The sequence below is a fragment of the Neomonachus schauinslandi genome, chromosome 3 (genome assembly GCF_002201575.2).
Source record: "Neomonachus schauinslandi chromosome 3, ASM220157v2, whole genome shotgun sequence".
Taxonomy (NCBI): Eukaryota; Metazoa; Chordata; class Mammalia; order Carnivora; family Phocidae; genus Neomonachus; species Neomonachus schauinslandi.
Window position 1 is genome coordinate 186,141,278 of NC_058405.1, and position 20,060 is coordinate 186,161,337.

At 50.4% G+C, this 20,060-nt stretch overlaps 1 protein-coding gene across 1 annotated transcript in view; it reads left to right on the top strand.

Annotated features, from left to right (window-relative positions):
* INPP5D (inositol polyphosphate-5-phosphatase D) overlaps positions 1 to 20,060 on the top strand; it is a 115,363-nt gene that overhangs the window by 64,337 nt on the left and 30,966 nt on the right. The window contains exons 6-13 of the mRNA XM_044913453.1: positions 121 to 208; positions 4,442 to 4,522; positions 4,688 to 4,759; positions 5,762 to 5,885; positions 13,285 to 13,391; positions 15,803 to 15,905; positions 17,961 to 18,157; positions 18,619 to 18,736. Of these exons, the coding sequence (XP_044769388.1) occupies positions 121 to 208; positions 4,442 to 4,522; positions 4,688 to 4,759; positions 5,762 to 5,885; positions 13,285 to 13,391; positions 15,803 to 15,905; positions 17,961 to 18,157; positions 18,619 to 18,736 (890 nt within the window). The remainder of the gene's footprint in view (positions 1 to 120; positions 209 to 4,441; positions 4,523 to 4,687; positions 4,760 to 5,761; positions 5,886 to 13,284; positions 13,392 to 15,802; positions 15,906 to 17,960; positions 18,158 to 18,618; positions 18,737 to 20,060) is intronic.

The window sequence follows — 20,060 nt, forward strand, 5'->3', positions numbered from 1 at the left end:
CTTCTCGGGAGGATCTCTGCCTTTGCCAGATCGTGTGTGACCGAGCCTCTAGCTAAAGCCTGCGATGCCTCATCCGGGTCCTCACTAATCCTTGACCTTCACCTTGTCCCCTGCTCCCAGCGAAGTCCTCCGGACCCTCCCCTCCCTGGAGTCTCTGCAAAGGTTGTTTGACCAGCAGCTCTCCCCTGGCCTCCGTCCACGGCCTCAGGTAAAGGCTTGGGGGTTGGAAGGATGAGATTGATCAACCGGGGCGGGGGGTGAGGGGTGGGGGATAAGGTGGCGGGCGTCCCGAGGGCTCAGAAGGGAGCCCCCCCCACACTCCTGCCCGGAGTTGGCTAGACCACCAGAGCACGGGATCGGGGGTGGGAGCCTCAGGACTCTGTTCCTCCAGTAAGGCATTTCCCCCGCTGCCTGATTTTGATTTAAGGAATAAGGATTTCAAATTACGCACCCATCAGCAGAACTAATTAATGCTGAATAGGGAAGCAAGGCATGGCCTTTTTTTAAATCATAGCTCACTGCAAACTATTGGAAAGAAGAACATGACATGCCTAAGTGCTGGATACTGCCTCTTGCCCCAAAAAGAGCAGGGTGAAGGTGCTCCCTGCCCCCCACCCCCCCCACACTGGCTCGCAGTCTGTCAGGGGCCAAGGCCAGGTCATCCACTGAGGAAAGGTGTGTGTATTGAAAGGTGTCATCAGCAAAGGTAAAAAGCAAAAGCAGTCTCTTCAAAGAGAGTACTTGCAACAAATATAAGGGACAAAGGATTAATATGTTAACAACAAACCTCCTCCAAATAATTAAGGAAAAACAATCCAAGTTTTAAAATGCGGAGAGGTTATAAAGAAAGTCTGTCTTACTGGAGAGGGATGGGAATGACCAATATATATATATATGAAAAGAAGTTTAACCTTACCTCATTAGTAACTGGAAAATGACAGCCATAGCAGGGAAATCTCTTGCCTATCAGATGGGCAAAAAGCTGGTTGGTCAAATCAGGGCTTGGCTCGGGTTTTGGGGTCAGGGGCTCACATAGATAGGTTCACCCCTCTGCTCTGCGGCTGGGAGAGGGTTTTCTGAAAGGCCCTTTGTCCACCTGCAATGACAATGTTAAATGCACACATCCTTCAAGCAAGCAGTTCTATATGTAGGCATCTGTCTTAGGGACAGAGATGTTTATTGTTTATTGTGGCTTTATCTCTAAAAACAAAAAATATTGGAAACCACCCAAACGTAGAGTTGGTTAAAGTATGCCACAGAATTCTGTTCTAAGGTGGGTACACTGATGTGGACAGATTCCCCAAGGCAACTGTTGGGCGGAAAAATGCAAATGGCAGAACAATCTATAAATGATGATATATGTGTGGAAATCAGACCAGAAGGATTTAAACCCAAAGGGCCACTCTGGTCACCACGTGGGGGGATGGGACGAGGGAGAAGGGGCTAGGCCAAGGGGGGCTTCAGGCTTGACCAGACTGTTTGCTCGAGTTGTTTTTTGTTTTTAACTGAGAAAATGTCTGTGTGCTATTTGTACAACTTAAAAATTTGCCCAGAAATTAAAAAGGTAGTTTTGCTTTCCTTGAAGTGAACGATGAGGTGTTAATTTCTGGGAAAGTAAAAGCAAATCTAGGCAAATCAGGGGCCCTGCCAGACACTAACATTTGAATAGTTTGAACAGAAGACCACACACCCACATCTTTGAAATAGAACAGAAGAGGGCGAGGCCCCCAGAGAGTTAAGCCCACTGACCCACCCGACCGGCCTACCCGACTAACCAGCCAGCCGGTTTATGTTCAGTGACAGGACAGAGCAGGGACCGGTTGGAGGGTGGCATCAGACATGGATGGAGAGAAACGGTTCTCCTTCCACTCTCCCTTACGAGACCCTGACTCATCAAGAAAACACAGAGAGGTCATTCTTGATGCTTCAGAAATTTATAGATCGAGGAGGAAGTGGCAAGGTAGATCAGAAACAGCTGAGCCCAGTATCTGACCCGCCCCCACTGGTCCTTGTTTTCCCATCTGTGAAATGGGCAGAGTGTGTCTGCCACTGCAGGGTTCTGTGAAGGAGTAAGTGAAATCACCTGTGTGAGACATCGGGCGGCCGTGCCCCGCTGACATGTGGCCCTTCCCCTCGGGTCGGCGACACAGGCTGGGGACCCCCCCGGCTCCCGCTTGGACTTTGAGAACTGATGGGAGGTGCAAAATGCAACATTGTCAAAAACGACTGCGGACCTCAAGGGCTGGGAGAGACCTGGCTCTGCCCCATGTGAGAAAGGAGAGTCGTTAACCCTAGAACCCACATCCTCCCTTTAAAAGGGCAACTACAAAGCAAAGTAAAATAACTGGGCCAGTTTATGGGAACTCACAGGTGTCACTCAGGCCAATCCGCTCACTTCTAGGCTAAGCTGTGAATTCTGCCCTCAACCTTGACGTGAGTGACATTTGGGGCCAAATTATTCTTGGTTGTGGGGGACTGTCCTGTGCATCATAGGATGTTAACCCCTCTTTGTTTCTACTGGCTAGATGCCACTAGCGTCCCCCCAGTCGTGACAACCCAAAATGTCTCCAGACGTTGTCAGATGCCCTTTGGCGGGCAAAGTCGCCATCAGCTGAGAACCACGGGGCTAGATCTACATTCAAGTCTGAGGTCTACACTCGCTGTGTGACCTTGGACACACTGACTCACCACTCTGACTCCATTTCCCCTCGGCAAAACAAGGGTTAGAAGGATCTGTTCATGCAAGGATTAGATGAACGGATGCATTTAAAACGTGCTTGGCATCAGGGAAGAACTCATCCCGTTCTGTATGTTCTGCCTGCTGGGAGGCAGAAGTGCAGGGAAAGCTCCAGGATGGTGCTAACTAACACCTTTGGTTCCAAGAACAAACTCCCCGTTTGTCAATAACTTCATTTACACTTGGTAAGTTTTTGCCAAACCTGCCTCATAAGACACAGATTTCAAAGAAGGGAAGACACCAGCCTCAAACTGCAAGGTAGCAGGCAGGTCATTAATTCCAAGTGTCTGAGAGGGACAAGAAGAGGTTGAATCTGATCTTTTCTATTCTTTACGAGGAAAACCACCCAAAGCAAATGGGTCCTGAATTGCCGCACCGGGTCTGCCCCACCCCCACCCTCCATTCCGTATCTCGGGTTCTTTCCAGACCTTGAGGCTTTCCCCTCATTGATGAGATAAGCACAGCCTGATTGTGAGCTTTGTTAAGGAGCAGGGCAAAACCAAAATAATCAGAGGAAATGTTGACGAATAGGATGTGCTTGAAATGTTGATAAAGCCAGGATGGTTGTGGGGGGTGTGATGGGGGGTGGTCGGGGGTGGTCGTGGTGGCTGGTGGTGTTGATACTAGTAGCCCATTCAAGTGGCGGGGGAGGGGGCGGAAATTTGAGGTCGAAAGCAAGTGTAGCTTGGCTGACTTACTAAGCAAGGGGTGGGGTAAAGGGACTTCACCTGGTCGGCGAGACCTCATTATTTCCACACGTATCATTAATTCCACACGTGTGGCCGCACATCTGGCACGGAGTAGATGCTTGGGAGATACTGGTTCTGGGAATAAACGCTTGAGACTGTGGACTGGGTCTCAAGACGGCCACGGATTCATGTTCTCTGGCATTCACTAGCTGTGTGACTTCAGACAAGTAACTTCAGCTCTCTGGGCCTCCTCCTGTGTGGGTTGAACTTGACTGAGCACCTTCTTGGCCAGGCGCTATTCCAAGCACCCAGGTCCAAGCACACACTGTCCTCACGGTCCCGGTTCTTACAGAGCTCACATTCTAGCAGGGAAGGCACAATGAACAAATACATGACCAAGGTGATTGATAAGGAACAAAGCAGGATGGTTTGATAGAGATGCCCTGGTGGCTACTTTAGCTAGCATGGTCCAGGAGCACCTCTTTGTGGATCTGAGACCCGAGTAATGAGCAGGCCTACCCAGGTGACCTCCAGGTCTCTGGGAATCCCTCAGGGAATATAGCTCAAGGCCACGGGCAGGTCGGAGGGGAGGATGGGGGTGGCTGGGGAGGAGGGGTCATTATACAGAGTCCTGGAGGGCAGGGTAAGGAGTCTGGATAATTTTCTCCTAGTAGTGGGTTTCCAGCAGTAAGATGGCCATGTTTTGGAAGCATGAGGAGCAGCCCTGGAGTAGAGGTAGGGGGAGCACAATCCTAGAATTTTGTCGAAGCAACTGAGTGGATGAGGTACGAAGCAGTTGGAGAAGCAGGTTTGAGAGGGGAGATGAAATGAAGGTTTACTTTTTAGCCATGATAATCTTGAGGTGATTATAAAAAGCTCTGATTTTCTTGTCTGCAAAGGGGGATAATCATAGTACTGAGGGGGTGAAATGAGATGGAGGGTGGAAAGGGTCCAGCGGAACGGCTCTCCATGGCTGACACTCTGGGACTACTGTCCTTATTACTCTTTTCCTCAGGTGCCTGGTGAGGCCAATCCAATCAACATGGTGGCCAAGCTCAGCCAACTGACAAGTCTACTGTCCTCCATTGAAGACAAGGTACTGGGGGATCCTGCAGTTTCTCTTGGCTTCTCTGTGGTCCTCTCTTCGCTTAGAGAATGCCCGGGTGTGCAGGCTCTAGGCTTCCTTTGACCCTGTCCCCAAAGGAGGCTGCCTTCCCTGCACCTCTCCCCCCTGAAGGGCCTTGTGCGTTTACGCCCACAGGTCAAGGCCTTGCTGCATGAAGGCGCCGAGTCTCCCCACCGGCGGTCCCTCATCCCTCCGGTCACCTTTGAGGTAAGAGGCTGTGCCCTTGTGTTCTGCGGTTGGTCCCTCTGGAAGGACAGCTTTTGGCTCAGCTGTACAAGGGCAGGGAACCCAACACTGAGCGTGGTGGTTGGTAGAACCACCTGTGGAGATGGTAACGTTAGAATGGACACCCCGACAGGTCTGTGGAACCTCCTTCGGGGGGGGCTCCCCAGAGAAGAGCTTCTCAGCTTCAGATGCTGTACACTGTGTCCTTCTCCAAATGGGCGCAGCGAGTGACATCAAACAGGGGTTCCCCCATTCCCCTCCCCAGAAGCTGGCTGCAAAGTAGTACCTCAGGGGAGAAGTAGGAAAAATATGTAATTCCCGTGATTTCCTTAAGAGTGACTGAGTTAGAACCTCCAAGCTCAGGCCCAGAAATTTGTTTTTCTTAATGATCCACAGAGATCCTGGTGCAGCCAGCCCAGCCCTGGCCACACGTTCAGAAACACAGGACAAGATGCCCCCTACGCAAAGGCCTTTCTGGCCCTGATGATAATTCTGTATTTATATCTCCAGCTTCTGAGCATGCCTAGGCAATTGTCTTTTTCCTAATTATTGCCAGTAAACAAATGTTCCACTTTTGTAACCAGGCCCAGGAGCCGAAATCTGTTCTTAACATCCTTTCTGGAGTAGATGGCACATCAGATTAATAAGTGTTGTCAGATTAAGGCGTGAATGAATTGTTTTCCAGTCGTTCACCTGTTCCCTCCACCAAACCTGTTGGCAGAACAGCTGATGGGCGCACGAGGCACAGCCGGGGTCTTTCGCACATCTGAGCGGTTCTCGGGGGGCTGCCCGTGGAAACGTGGACTTGGGCCTCTGGGGCGAGGGAAGCTCTGAGTTTGAAGCCCGATGGCACCACCTGGGACACCAGGGCTGGAATGGCCAGGGGCTGCCCAGCCCCACAGACAAGGGGCTCCTGGGCTGGCCCCCAGGGCCCACACAGAGAGAGCATGACCACATCTCCCCTCCCCCCTCTCCTCCTCACAGGTGAAGTCAGAGTCTCTGGGGATTCCTCAGAAACTGCAGCTCAAAGTCGATGTTGAGTCTGGGAAACTGATAATTAAGAAGTCCAAGGACGGTTCTGAGGACAAGTTCTACACCCACAATAAAAGTAAGACCCGCTCCCACCCACGCCGCTCTCATTCTGCTGGTGCCGTTTCTCATGACCGGCCCGTAGCAGAACAGCTGGGAAAGAAGTCCACAGGCACATCCACCCCTGTGCTAGGACCTCACCCCCCACCCCCTCACCCTGCCTGTGGGACCCCGAGCCAGCTCTAAGGCCCACCTCACACACCCCTCCTTCACGAGGCCTTCCCTGTACGTTCGCCTCCTTCCACCAAACCCTGGGTAAGTGAGCTTAAACGCACGGCTCTGGGGGGCCGTTCTCTGAATATGTGCCTCCCCGCTAGGAGCCACCTCACAGTCCCCGGACAGAGCCCTGCACACAGAGTGGCTGCCGGCCTAGTCAGATAGCGTCTGTCTTGGGCGTAGCATGGACTGAGAGCCGGTTTAGCACGGTGCTCAAGACTGAACTGTCTAAATTTGTATCCCAGCCCTGCCACTTGGCGGCTGTGCGACCCTGGACACAGGGTAGGCACCAGGAGAGATGACTGATGGCAGCACCTCACAGCACGTCTCTTGTGGATCTCTAGGGCCCAAGGCACGCGCCACCGCCTTACCCCGTCGAGAACACTCACCTGAGCTGTCTATTCAGATGGCAGCTCTTGGCTTGACAGCCAAGCCCTACAAATAATATCCACTATGGTTGGACCTCCAGAGGGGCGGGAAGGGAGATTATATATTCAGTGCCAGCTGTGCTGGGCACCATGCGATGGGTAAGCATGCGGGTAGACCCTGGGGCTGGCCTGCCCGAGGTCAGATGTAGGCTCTGCCACTCGCCAGCAGGATTGTGTTGCCCTGCTTACTTAAGCTCTCTGTGCCTCATTTTCCCCATCTATGAAATGGGGATAATAATAATAATGGATTTCTCCTAGGCTTGTCGTGAGAAGTAGATGAGCTAATGCATGCGAGAACTCCTCTTCTGTGCCCAGCAGCGGCACCAGCCCCTGGCAAAGTGCCCAGGCAGAGACCGGGGGCGGGAGGTCTACCCCACATGGGCCTGCAACCTCTTGCTGCCAAGTCCCGTCTGGGTGGTGTCACCAAAGTCCTCGGGATGCTCTCAGGGCAGCAGATGGAGTGGGAATCTGGGGACCAGCCCCATGCAGGAGGTGGGGTGCAGTGAGGGGAAGAGCGTAGATAGCACAGGGAGGTGGTAGGAGCCCAGCCTCATATCCCAGCTTGGCCACTTGTGACCCTGGTCTAGAGCCCAGATCTCTCTGATCCTCAGTGTACTCTTCGTCAAAAGGGTGTATATACATCCTGTAGGGCTACCATGAGTCTTAAATAGACTACACTGTGTTTTATTGAGCACCTACTACCTACTGTGGTAGTAGATGCTCAATAAATCACCATCACTGTTGTAATTATCCTTCCAAGGCAAGGCAGCATAGAGCAGTGAGGAGAGACCAGGAAATGAAGTCCCTAGACACTGGAGTGTGACAGGCTGTCCTGTTCAGGCATAGTTGAGGCCAGTGTTGAGACAGGGCTGCCCTGTCTACTGGCAGGTTGGGCCGGAGACATGGGGTATGTGAGGGTTTGAGCAGGATTGGGCTGTGTTGAAAGTGATCCACTCGGATAGCCATGCTTTCCTCTTACCTGTCACAGAGAACAGAGTTACAGCTGAAAGGGGTGGGCCCAACTTAAGAGGAAACCAAAGCCAAGGAGGAGGGGAGAAAGTGTCAGAGCACCTGACTGCTCTAAAAAACTCAAGGTTTCTGGACTGAAAGAAATCCCTCCCAGGGTTCTGGGAAGCACTGTGAACGCTTGTCGGTTTAATTCAATGGACATTTTTTCTTTGGAGTGTTTTCCATGAACCAACACTAAGTTGGAGCCCTCCAGAGATGTAGCAGTGTAGAAGGGGGAGTTGACCTGTGAGCATATGTTACAATGTGTATCAGATGCAAGGTTGGCCCAGAAGGAGGATTGATTAGCTCTGTTGTGGGTGTGCAGGGAGGCCTCACACCACAGATGGCTCTGTCCAGGGCTTTGAGGGATAAATAGGAGTTCACCAAGCATAAGGTAGGGGAGGGCCCTATGACTGAGAATGGCCTGTGTTGGGGCAGAGTGTTAGGGAAAGCCCATGTCCCTTGTGGCCCTAAAGAGAGGAGAAGCGGGACATGGGGCCCCAGATGTGGACAGGGCCCTGAATGCCAAAGTAAAAGCTGGAGATGTTCTATGGCATGGACAGCACTGATGGGTTGACCACCTAGAGGGATGAATATACCCCTTTGTGGAATTCTGGACAGTGTGAAAGTTGCCATCAGATCAGGGACGGGTGAAAGAGCCAAGCTGGTAAAGAGGCGCCCTGAGAGACCCCAGCTCGAGTCGAGATACACTGTGACAGTGGAGTTCACGAGCCCTTGAAAAGAGAAGCATGGATGCCTGGAGCCTGCTAACCCAGACATTCTGCAGGCTACGCTCGCTTGCTTCCTGTCCTCCCTCCAGGGCCTGGAGCCCAGCTCACCCTCTGCCATGGCCTCTGTCACATCAGGACACAATTACTTGTTCCCGAGTCCCCTCCCCAACGAGGGCCGGGTCGTGATCTTACACATTCTGCCATCTGCAGGCCCAGCACAGGACCTGGTACCCAGCAGGTGCGTACTCAGGGATTGCTGATTGACTAGGCGCTTACAGCGTCGCTCATAAATCCCCACCTCCCCCCACCAAAAACATGGGGCCTCCACAGAGGCCAGGAAGTGGGGCTTTTTTGTTTACTGCTAAATCAATCCCCAGAGTCAAGAACAGTACTTGGACAGAGTAAGTGATCAGTCAGTATGTACTGAGCAAATCCATGAATGAATGAATGAACAAATGAGTTCAAGGCCAGTGCGGTAACGCAGTTCATGTGGATGCGTGTTTGGGTGCCCTCTTTATAACCAGCACGGGAAGCAGTGTGCTTCTGCGGTGAGGGGCTCTGGGTAAACTGGATTCCCGTACTGGTTTCACAGCTTGATAATTCCCTCGCTCCATGGCTTGATCATGGTGTGACCTTAAATTAGTGACTTACCTACTCAAAGCCTCCATGTCCACGTCCATAAAACGGATTCCTATAGGGTCCTTGCGAGCGCTAGTGGCGTAAGGCATGTCTTTAGCCTGTCCTAGAACAATCAGTTTCCAGTCATGGTTATTGTAAAGTGCTAATCATCTGGAGGAAATCTTTGATTGCAGGTGTTGGGAGTTCCTTGCCCTGCTCCGGTCCCTGTGTTCTTGAATAGCTTTGGCACTGAGGTCTTCTATGCATAGGAAAAGCCGGTGGCTGTCTGAGGAAATCATAATGTATTCACTTACTGAGCAGTCATGATGTGCCAGGCGCTGGGGATGCAGAGGTGAACAAGCCAGGAGGGGTCCTGGCTCTCGGGGAGGTTCCACGCAAGTGAGAGTCAAGGAGAAAATAACCAAGTACACAAATACGTAAACCAGGAAAGTGTCAGGGAGTGACGAGCTCTAGGCTGGGAATGTAAATAGGATGTTATGACAATAATGGAGGACTGCCATTTGAGCTGGCACCTGCGTGTCACGAACGTGCTGGCCACACAAAAACCACAGAAAAACCCTTGGGCAGAGGTTCCAAGATGGGAGCAAGCTTGTCATGTGAGCAAGCCTGGAGTGGCCGGAGCACAGGTGGGGCAGAGATTGGGCACCTGTCCTGGGCTTGGTGAGCCCGGAGTATGTTCTACGTGCAGTGAACCACTGTTCGGAGATTTTAAGCAAGGGAGTGGTATGATCCCACTTTAAAATGAGCTCTGGCCGCCGTGCTGAGAATAAATTAATGGCAGGGAGTGGGGAGACAGACCAATTAGGAGACCTTGAGATGGGGAAGGATGGACATTGGGAATGTTTTGAAGGTCAAACTGCTCATACCCGCTCATGGGTGGGATGGAGAGTTGCAAGGAAAAGAACCACAAAGAGCTAGTTTTATTTAGCTGGGTGTGGGGACAAGTGGGCCTCTTACTAGCCCTGGTAGAATACTAATCCTGATCAAGCAAGATGTCACATCTTGCAAGCAGCCTCACGGTCCTGCAAATGGGGGTCAAGGAAAAACCAGAAGTTCAGAAGGACAGAGATATAGCCTCATAGTAGCAGATTAGCAAAAGTCTCAGGGCATCCCTGTTGCCAGCAGTAGGAATCACACCATGGGCTATTTACTGCTGCTGACAAGGGCGATAGGCTTTCTGAGCACACAGGACATCCACGATCTCCCTTGGGTAAGATTTCCAGTGAAGATGGCAGTTGAACATACACACTTGTCAGTTCCCTTCTTAAAAGCAAAACTCACAGGAACCAAGAGCCTGAGGTGGCAACAAAATTCTAAGTGCTGAAAAGCAGATGGATAATGATAACCAACTTAAAAAGGCTCAATTTTAAGCATGTAGTAGGAAAAATTGAGACACCTGACTCATACCACAGAACCCACAAAGGGTACAGGAATTGATACTGTCAGGGGCCCCTAGAAGTGGTGAAGGTGAGGTTATAAACATCAGGTTTGGATGAAAATCTGTTTTTTATTAAAAGAGACCCACCAGATCTTTCTTACTCCTCACAGCCTACCCTCTGTTTCCCCTCACTCATTATACACAAGGATGTTAGTTTCCTGGAGAAGCTAAAAGGCTGGGGGGACACCAGGCCTGGTAAGGACGGAGGACCTCACTGGAAACAGGACAAAATAACAGTTACTTCTGAATGTTGATACCACAACCTTCATCACTGCCCGGCCAGGATGCTGCCAGCCAGGCCCACACCCTCCAGGCAGGAGGTTGGAAGAGTCTTCTCTGGAGCACGTGACCAGCCCAGGGGCAAAAATCAGCCTATGGGTTTCCCTGTGAGTCAGCCCATGAGACCACCCATTGCAGAAGCGTTGCTTGACAGACCCCCACTGTCACTGTTGGAACACATAGCCAAGGATCACCAGACATTGAAGGGAAGCCTGGGATAGGCAGTGAGACTCAAGGCAAAAAAGAAACAAAAAGACAAAAAAATTGGAGGGAGCAAATTATGAAGGCTAAAAGAAATTGGACCATGAAACAAGAACAGAATGCTATTTTAAAATGAACATTCAGAGAACAAAATAGAAATGAAGAAGGAGGAAAGAAGAAAGGGGAAGAAGAAGATAGGGAAGGGGAAATTAAAACATTACAGCAGAAATTTTTTAAAAATAAAAACAGAATGGAAAGGTGACAAGATAAAGTTGAAGAAGGCTCCCAGATGGCAGAACAAAAGGATAAAGGGAGGGAAAATAGGAGAGAAGAGATTATTTAAAATTAGAAGACCAGTCTAAGACATCTAATACCAAAATAAGGCAGTAAAAGAAAATGGAAACAATGAGAGAGACTCTCAGAACCAAACAACACCAGTTTCCAAATTGAAAATAGCCGACAAAGTGCCCAGCACGACAGAGGAACATTGTTCCTCCCTGAGGCACACACAACACTGGAAAGTCTTACAACATTGGTGTCAAAGAAAAGATCCTAAAATCTTCAAAGCAAAAGATAGATTACAGACTGTCAGGGCTCCCCAAGACTATCTCAGCAATTCACCAAGGAGAACTCCCAGGACTCGGCATAAAGTCATACAGCTATGATGTATTCCAGTGAAAGGATGCAAAGCAAAAGCAGCAGAAGGAAAAGGCATATGGGAGGAATTCCATGGGGGAAATCAAGCACAGGCTTCCAGGAGTCCTCTCCCAGTGCAGTCACACGGGGCATGCTTAATTGCTCCCCCAATGAGTTGTGACAACACATGTGAAATGTTGTCTACCAGGGAAGCTCATTAGAGAGTCAGCACCCAGGGATTTTTAATGGGGACTGGTCACATAGGCACCCTCTGCCTGTCACATACCCAAATTCCAGACTCCCAGGAGGAAAGCAGATGTTCAGCAACCACACTGTTAGTATAAATAGTTTAGGGGTATCAAGCTGCTTTTACCAGTTCAGGACAGGCTGGGGACCCTCCCCAAATCCACGTTCCCAGATGACAACCAATGACCACCTTGCAAGCATCTTTTCCAAGGATGGCAGTCAGGCTTTCCAGGTTAACTCTTCTGCAGGCAGGTAGATCAAAATGACATTGAGTTTGTCAGCAGCAGTGCCAAAAACTAGAGATGATGGAGCAAGTTTTCCCAAGGAAGGGTCCTGAGGAAAATAATTCCAAACTGTCAGTGAAATGTGAGGGTAGGGTTTTCAGACATGCAAGGCCTCCAAAATATGTTGTCCATTCCCGTTTCTTGAAAAACGACTAGAGACGTGGCTCTACCAAAATTTGGGCATAAAACAAGAAAGAGGAAGACAATAACTGAGAAATTGGATCCAGTACAAGAGAAAGAGTAGTGAATTGATTCCTGAATGATGGAGAGGGAAGGTCCTAAGGTAATGGCTGTGCGTGAGACCTAGAGGTCACCAGCCCAGAGTAGAGAGGGCCCAGAGGCTCTGGGAGAGGCTTCCTCAGGATGGTAAAACTGATGAAAGTGCTTGATTATACAGAAAAGAGAGTTATAAACTAAGAGAGTTAGGACCAATGAAAAAGCATGGCAATTATTAACTCCAGGAAAAACCAAAAAGTTGTGTAAGAAAAGGGAAGCAATCGAGGCTTATCAGTAGCATTTCCATAGTCATAACACTGAATACTTACCTGATCAAAATGGTGATATAATTACTGGAAGATGATGATGGGACCGAAATTATGCATTGGTAGGGAGCGAGGAGTGGTGAGAGTACAACATGTGTGGAAGAGGACTAAACCTCCACCTTCTGTAGTGGGAAGTCAATACATAATAGGAAATATCTAAAACTGAAACACCAGGAAGAAGTAATAGAAGCATGTTATTTAGAATACTGAAATACCAGGAAGAAGTAATAGAAACGTGTTATTTAGAGACACAGTAAAATTCCCAAAGAACCCATTAAAGGAGTTAAACGTAATTGCCTATAGGTAGAAGGACATTGGCGAGGTGGAGTTGGGGGGATACTATTGTTCGTAAAAAATCTTGTAGAACAGCTTGAATCTTGATTGTTGATAGAAGTAAACAGTTTTGATTTAGATATGAATTAAAAGCAAAGTAAAAGAGGGAAGAGAAAGGAAGTAATTGAGGTAGGGGGGAGGAGGAGGAGAGAAAGCAAGGGAGAGAGGGAGGAAGATGAAAAGGTGACAGTTCATACTGTCTCTGCTCTGGCCAGGCCACCTCTTGCTTATTCCAGGCACCACCCTTCCCAAGCATGAGTCCCTTTCTGATATTACAGCCAGGAGCAAAGGGATCTAGGCGACTAGGCACAAATTGGGTGCTCACCTGGGGATGGGAAGTCAGGATTGTTGCTGATTAGGTGCCAGAATATAGCATAGACTCTACATATTGGGTGATAAGTGGATGAATGAATAAATAAACTTTCATTGCTCTTAAGTTCTACAGCTCATCAAGTCTCAGAAGTTTCTGAACAAGTTGGTGATTTTGGTGGAAACCGAGAGGGAGAAGACCCTGCGGAAGGAATATGTTTTTGCTGACTCCAAAGTAAGTGAGGACAGAGTACTTAGATGGGTCAGGAGGGGAGTGGGGGACACATGTCTTTGGAGGCTTGTGTGTGCCTGGAAATTTGCACCATTAGCTTGCTCAATTCTCACCACTCATTTCCCATCTGGGAAAACCAGTCCCAGGAAATTAGGGGACACATTCCAAGTCGGCGGGGATTTGAACAGCTGCAGGTCCATCCTTCCCACTCTGCCACATTCCCTGCCCCCAAGAGGGTCCGTCCTTTATCACTTGTGTCTCATCCAGCCTTGATCCCCACTGGGAGACTTTTTAGCTTCTCTGGGCTGGACTCAGAAGTCCTCTGGGGCATCTCAGATTTAAATCTGAATACCAACCAGCACTCCTTCTGTGGCCACCTTTTGCCCCACTCTGCAGGAGTAAGATGCCCCACCAGTCCTGGCTCCTGGAGCAGGAGGTGGTGTGGGCCAATGAAAATACTTGGGGTCTTTGAGCATTGCACTGGGCCTCTGTATAGCCAGAGGCAGGGTTCTCTGTGATCTGGTCACTCCCCTCTGACGTGCCAACTAGGGCCTGAGACCCTCCATCTTGGCCTTACTCTTTATCCTGTAGTATATGGCTCACACGAGGCAGGGCACAAAGAGCTTTCATCACATCAGCTGTTGGCTGACCAGGTGTTAGCACCATGGCAAGGCTGAGGGACAAGGGCTCCCAGCTCAGGCGTACAGGGACAGTCCCCACCAAGTGCCAGAACCTTCCTTCTTTCACCTGCCCCCATAGATGATGTGTCAGCGGGTGTGGGGGTTGCTGGTGGGAGGGCAGCAGGAGGCCAGGCGGTGCCCAGAACTGGCGGAGAGGGTGGGACGAACTCGGAGGAATGACAGAGAAGGGGCTGGGAGAAACAAAGATGCAGGGGGCCAGACAGGCGGGGGGAAAATGGAGAGAAGGAACGTCTGGCTGGACCTCATTCTGGGTACATGGACATAGATCTAAAAACCAATTCTGCTCATTGCTGCAGGCTCAGAAGGATTGAGACATGGCAGTAAACTGAGGCACCACATTTTGAGCCATCCCAAACTAACGGCAGGTTTCCGTAACAACAGTCAGCATAACATCTTTGTGAGCAGGTTTCTTCAGAGGGGATTGATTAACTGAGATTTGCAATTTTTTAGGTTGAATCATACGAAATTGCCATCTCTGTAGGTGCGAAACAGCTAAACGCTGGTAATTTCATATGGTACAACCTAAAATTGGTGTGTGTGCTTGGGTGGTCAGCCTGCCCTTGACAGTCCGCTCTGTTTTGTGCCCCCTGCACACCCAGGGACCCGGGACAAGTCAGGGAGGACTCTTCAGGAGTCTCTGACAGCCTTCATGTATTCTCTTCTTTTTGCTTTCTTAGATCTAAATTTTCTTTCATTAAATAACTATTCTCATTGGTGAAAAAGTAACAGATACAAATAAAAAGTTTAAAATGGAAGCATCCATATGCTGCTAGTAGACTTTGGACTCTCAGGATGTTTTTTTGTTTTGTTTTCTTTAAAGATTTTATTTATTTATTTGAGAGAGAGACACAGAGAGCATGAGCAGGGGGAAGGGGCAGAGGGAGAGAAGAAAGCAGACTCCCCGCTGAGCAGGGAGCCCCACACGGGGCTCCATCCCAGGACCCCGAGATCATGACCTGAGCCAAAGTCAGATGCTTAACCAACTGAGCCACCCAGGCGCCCTGCGTGTGTGTGTGTGTGTGTGTGTTTTTTTAAGATTTTATTTATGTTTTTGACAGAGAGAGACACAGTGAGAGCAGGAACACAAGCAGGGGGAGTGGGAGAGGGAGAAGCAGGCTTCCCGCTGAGCAGGGAGCCTGATGCGGGGTTCAATCCCAGGACCCTGGGATCATGACCTGAGCTGAAGGCAGATGCTTAACGGCTGAGCCACCCAGGCGCCCCTCCTTGTTTGTGTTTTTAATAAAAATGCAACAATGCTATTTATACTGTTTTGTCAACTGGCTTTTTGCACGTAACAACGTAGTTTGGACATCTATCCTTGTTGAGAAAGTATTTCTGCAGCAGAACTTGTGAACCCTACAGTATTCTGGCATGTGGATGACCCATACTACAGTTATTAACTTGCTCCCTAGGATTGGACATTAAGGTTGTTTCTAGTTTTTTTCTGTATTGACATGCATACTGCAGTCCCCGTGCTGTGGCTGGGTCTTTGTGAGGTTCCTGGTGTCTTAGAGTCAGATCCTTGCAGAGGATTGGCAGGGTCAAAGAGAAGCCACTTCCTTAAGACTTCGGACCCTCTTTCCAGATGCTCTCCTGCAAGTTCATACTGATTTGCGCTGCTCTCAGTTTTCTTGAAGCTGACCAAGCCCTTTGAAAGTGTAATGTGCAGGGAGGAGGAGGCCTTTCTGAGTCTGTCTGCCCTTCAATCCCTAGAAGAGAGAGGGCTTCTGCCAGCTTCTTCAGCAGATGAAGAACAAGCACTCGGAGCAGCCGGAACCAGACATGATCACCATCTTCATCGGCACCTGGAACATGGGTAGGTTCATATGTGCCCCCGCACACTCCCTCCCACCACCTCCTCTTGGGTTCTGCTTTGCTGCCTCAGACATCTGCAAATGGATGGGGGGGCATCTCTCTTCCTCCCACCCCCCACCCCCTAGCCTGTCTGCACAGCCTCCTTTCTAGGGAATTCTATACTTTTGCTGAGACAATGGATAAGAGAAATGAGCTCTGGGATTCTCATACCCCAGTAGCAGCTGGGCTGGGTTACTTTGCATGTCTAAACTGGAAAGTTGTAGATATAGTCTGGATAGATAGGTGAAGAGGCTTTTGTGCACCTGCCAGCCTTAGGCAGCTCTCCAAGGGGGCCTCAGGCCTAGAAGAAAGAACTCCCTCCCTGGATGGGGTTGCCAGATTTATTGAGAGAGAAAGAGAGTGAGATGATGCCCAGTTACATTTGAATTTCATGTAAACGGCAAAGTTTTTTTTAGTATTGGTACCTAGCTAGAAATGATTCTGCTAAATATATACTACATGTATTTATATACTAATCTATATAACATGCTAATATACATTGTACTGAATATAAGTTGTAGCAAATAGTGTAACTATTCAGCTAAAAATAAGTCCTAAATCTACACCAAATATATACTGTACCATGTACTGTGTACTTATATACTAATATATATTTATAAACTAGATATATCACACTAAATATAAATTATACTAAATAATTATTTCATGGAAGTATTTAGCTAGGAAAAAAATAAGTAGATACAGGATGTCTAGTTCACTTGAATTTCAGTTAAATGGATACTGCACGGGGCATACCTTTTGTAACAGTTCTCTGTTGTTTATCTGAAACTTGAATTTAACTGGGTGTCCTTCTAACCCCACATTGTCCAGAGCAGAGTCAGGCTCACCCACCCTCTGACCCAACAGATAGCCAACCAGCAGTTGCGGGCGGGGTGGGGGGGTGAGCAGCAGCCCTTCGAGGAGGGGCAGGGGGTGATCTGGAAATGAGAACATAATTTGCTCCTCCTGGCCTATGGGCTGAATGGAGAGTGGGCCAGAGCACCTGAGCCCAATTCCACAAGCCACCAGCCCTCCACAGGCATTCAGGCCCCGATATTGCAGGGGGCACAGCAGTACTGAAGTTGAACTCTGGCCCATGCTTGGGGTCTCATATCCTCTTCTGTCCTCTCTTGTGTTTTTTACTGGCCACCTGATTTCATCAACTCACTCTCAGGGGTTCATGCACGGGGGTATGCTGCCCCTGTTTTTCCCTCTGTGAGCATGGGGGGCTTAGATTTGGCTGGACATGGTGAAGTCCATCCTGGAGGGGGCGCTGTTCACGCAGAAGGCAGTGCAGAAGGAGCTGGCTGGGTGGCTGGGTGGGGTCTCCCCAAGCAGAGACCACCAGCCCCTAGGGCTTACGCTCCCACTGTGAACCATAGTGGGGAGCAGAATGGCCGCCGTCAAGTTACTTGGATTCTTGGCCAAGAAGGTTATCTCTCTGGGGGAAAAGTTTACGCAACCTTGAAGGGGTGTTTCGAGGAGAAATAAATCCTTCATCATGTCTTTATTAAGCTACTTTGACTCATTTTTCGAAATGAGAATGGAGGAGGTCTCCATGCTCCTCCTGTCTCTTCGGCTCTCAGTTTGTGGCTGAGATCTCTCTGGTTTGCAAGGAAGTCCCTGTTGTCTCCCAAACCTGTCAGCCTGCTGGGCCGTCCTTGCCAACAGGATGTAAACTCCTCGAGGACTGTCTCAGTTACTCAGTCAGCCCCAAAGGCTAGGACGGTGTTTGACGTCTCGTGCAATTAGTTCAAGTCACCCTACGGAATCTTTGGTTATTTCCAGTCTCTGAAACTTCATGTTCTCTTTACAGAGAGACTTAACTGTGCTCTGACCCCACCTGACATCCTGGGGGTAATAGTACCTAATTCTCCAGCTGTGGCATTTCGTGGGGTGGCCCGAGTGGTTTTCAGTGGCTGGGTGAAGCTCCTGCCCCACACACTTGCCCCCACCTGTGTTTTGAACTCACCTGATGTACCTTTGACTCACTTGGTGTTGGGTTTTGCTGTTGAAGGTAACGCCCCCCCTCCCAAGAAGATCACGTCCTGGTTTCTCTCCAAGGGGCAGGGAAAGACGCGGGATGACTCTGCTGATTACATCCCCCATGACATCTACGTGATCGGCACCCAGGAGGACCCCCTGGGAGAGAAGGAGTGGCTGGAGATACTCAGACACTCCCTGCAAGAAATCACCAGCATGACTTTCAAAACAGTGAGTAGCTGGCCAGGGCGCTGCGTGGAACTCCAGGGCAGTGGGCTTTGTGAGGCTGGCCAGAAGCATCTCAGACGCAAGGGTGGGCTCGGCCTGTGAGCTCTCAACTTCCAAAGATGCCCGTTTGCTCAGTGGTCATTCCCCACCACCACCTCTACCTTCCAGGGCCAGAGAGGAGCACCTCTGTTCTGAAATTGGTGTTGCTGAAAATCACTGGGGCCCTCCCTCGTCCTTGCCCCTGCTTGTAGATCATCCTTACTTCATTGAAATCTTGCCAGTCCTGGCTCTCATCTTTAATATACTTTGTTGCATCTGCAGGGCCTCGTTAGACGCTCCCCCGAAGTTTCGGGATTACAGATAGGGTCCCCCATCTTGGAGGTCAGGGCTGGGGGGGAGATCTCTTGCCCTGTGGTCAAGCACCGTGCCCTGGCCAAGGGTGACCGTGTTGTCCACCCCCCCAGATTGCCATCCACACCCTCTGGAACATCCGAATTGTGGTGCTGGCCAAGCCGGAGCATGAGAACCGCATCAGCCACATCTGCACTGACAATGTGAAGACAGGCATTGCCAACACGCTGGGTGAGCAGGGAGGGGGCTGCGCTCATGTGGTCGTCCCACCCGAGCTGACCGGGACATCCCTGTGTCTCACTTCCAGGCCTCCCCTCAGCCCTGGGTAAGCGGGTTGGTGGGTTCCCCAGCCTCCACCCGGGGTCTACACCAGTGCTGCTGGGGATCTGGCTAAAATGCGGGTTCTGACTCGGCAGGTAGCAGGTGGAACCTGACGTTCTTGAGTTTCCAACTAGCTAGCAGGTGGGGTCATGCTGCTGGCCCGCAGGCCCCACCTAGAGAACCAAGGACCTAGGACAGGAGTTGACAGACTTTCTGTAAAGGGCCACATGGTAAATATTTTAGGCTCTGTGGGCCGGGTGCCATGACACGAAAGGAACTACAGATTGCACAAACGGGAACGCGAGTGGCTGTGTTCCAGAAAGCTTTGCTCGCAGACACAGGTGGGGGCTGGATTTGGCCCGCAGGCTTTCTGTTGCCAACCCTGGTGTAGATCGAGAACGACTCGGGTTGGATGCGGAAATGCTGGTATTAGTGGTGAGCCAAGGGGGACCAGTCAGGGCACCTTTGGGAATTGAATTCAGAGCAGAGGACGACCGGAGTGCATCTGTGAGTGTGAGTCTGTGTGTGGGTGTGGGTGTGAGTGCTCGTGTGTCTATATGTGTGAGTCTGTGAGTGTGTGTGAGTCTACACGCAAATCCGAGTACCTGAGTCTGTGTGAGCGCGTGTGGGCAGGTGCACCCACGCAGGCCGTGGGCGGGGTTGAGGGCGAGGCCAGTGGTTTCTGGTGGTTGGAGTCGGGGACAGGACAGAGTCCCCGAGACAACAGGAAACAGAAGAATTGCTGCAATCGAATGTGAAGAACTCGCTCAGCTTTTCTGCTGACAAACCACACATTGCCCGCGTCCACACCCACTTGACCCCTTCCTTCCTGTCTCCGGAGCTGCCCTGTCAAAGCCCACGCCCTTCTGCTGCCCAGGAACCTCTCTCTATCCTTGCTGCAGCCTGTGTGGGCTGCCCACCCGCCTGCCACCGGCCCCTTCCCAATACACGTAAGGTAGTCAGACCTCCGGTACGAGCTAAAACCACACCTCAGCCAGGCCTCGCCTCCGGCTGTTGTCCCAGCTCTCATTCATCATGACAGAGCCACCCGTGTGTCCCCCCAACATGGTGCTGGGCACTGGACAAGGGACTGTGCACACAGCAGCCTGCTCACATCCCATGCACCTGCTCCTCCCTTCCCCCGACCCTGGGGCTGGTCTCTTTCCCCTCTTCTCCCCTCAAATGACTCCCAGCCGTGGTTAACATGGAACAGAGCCCAGTGAATGCTGGTTGC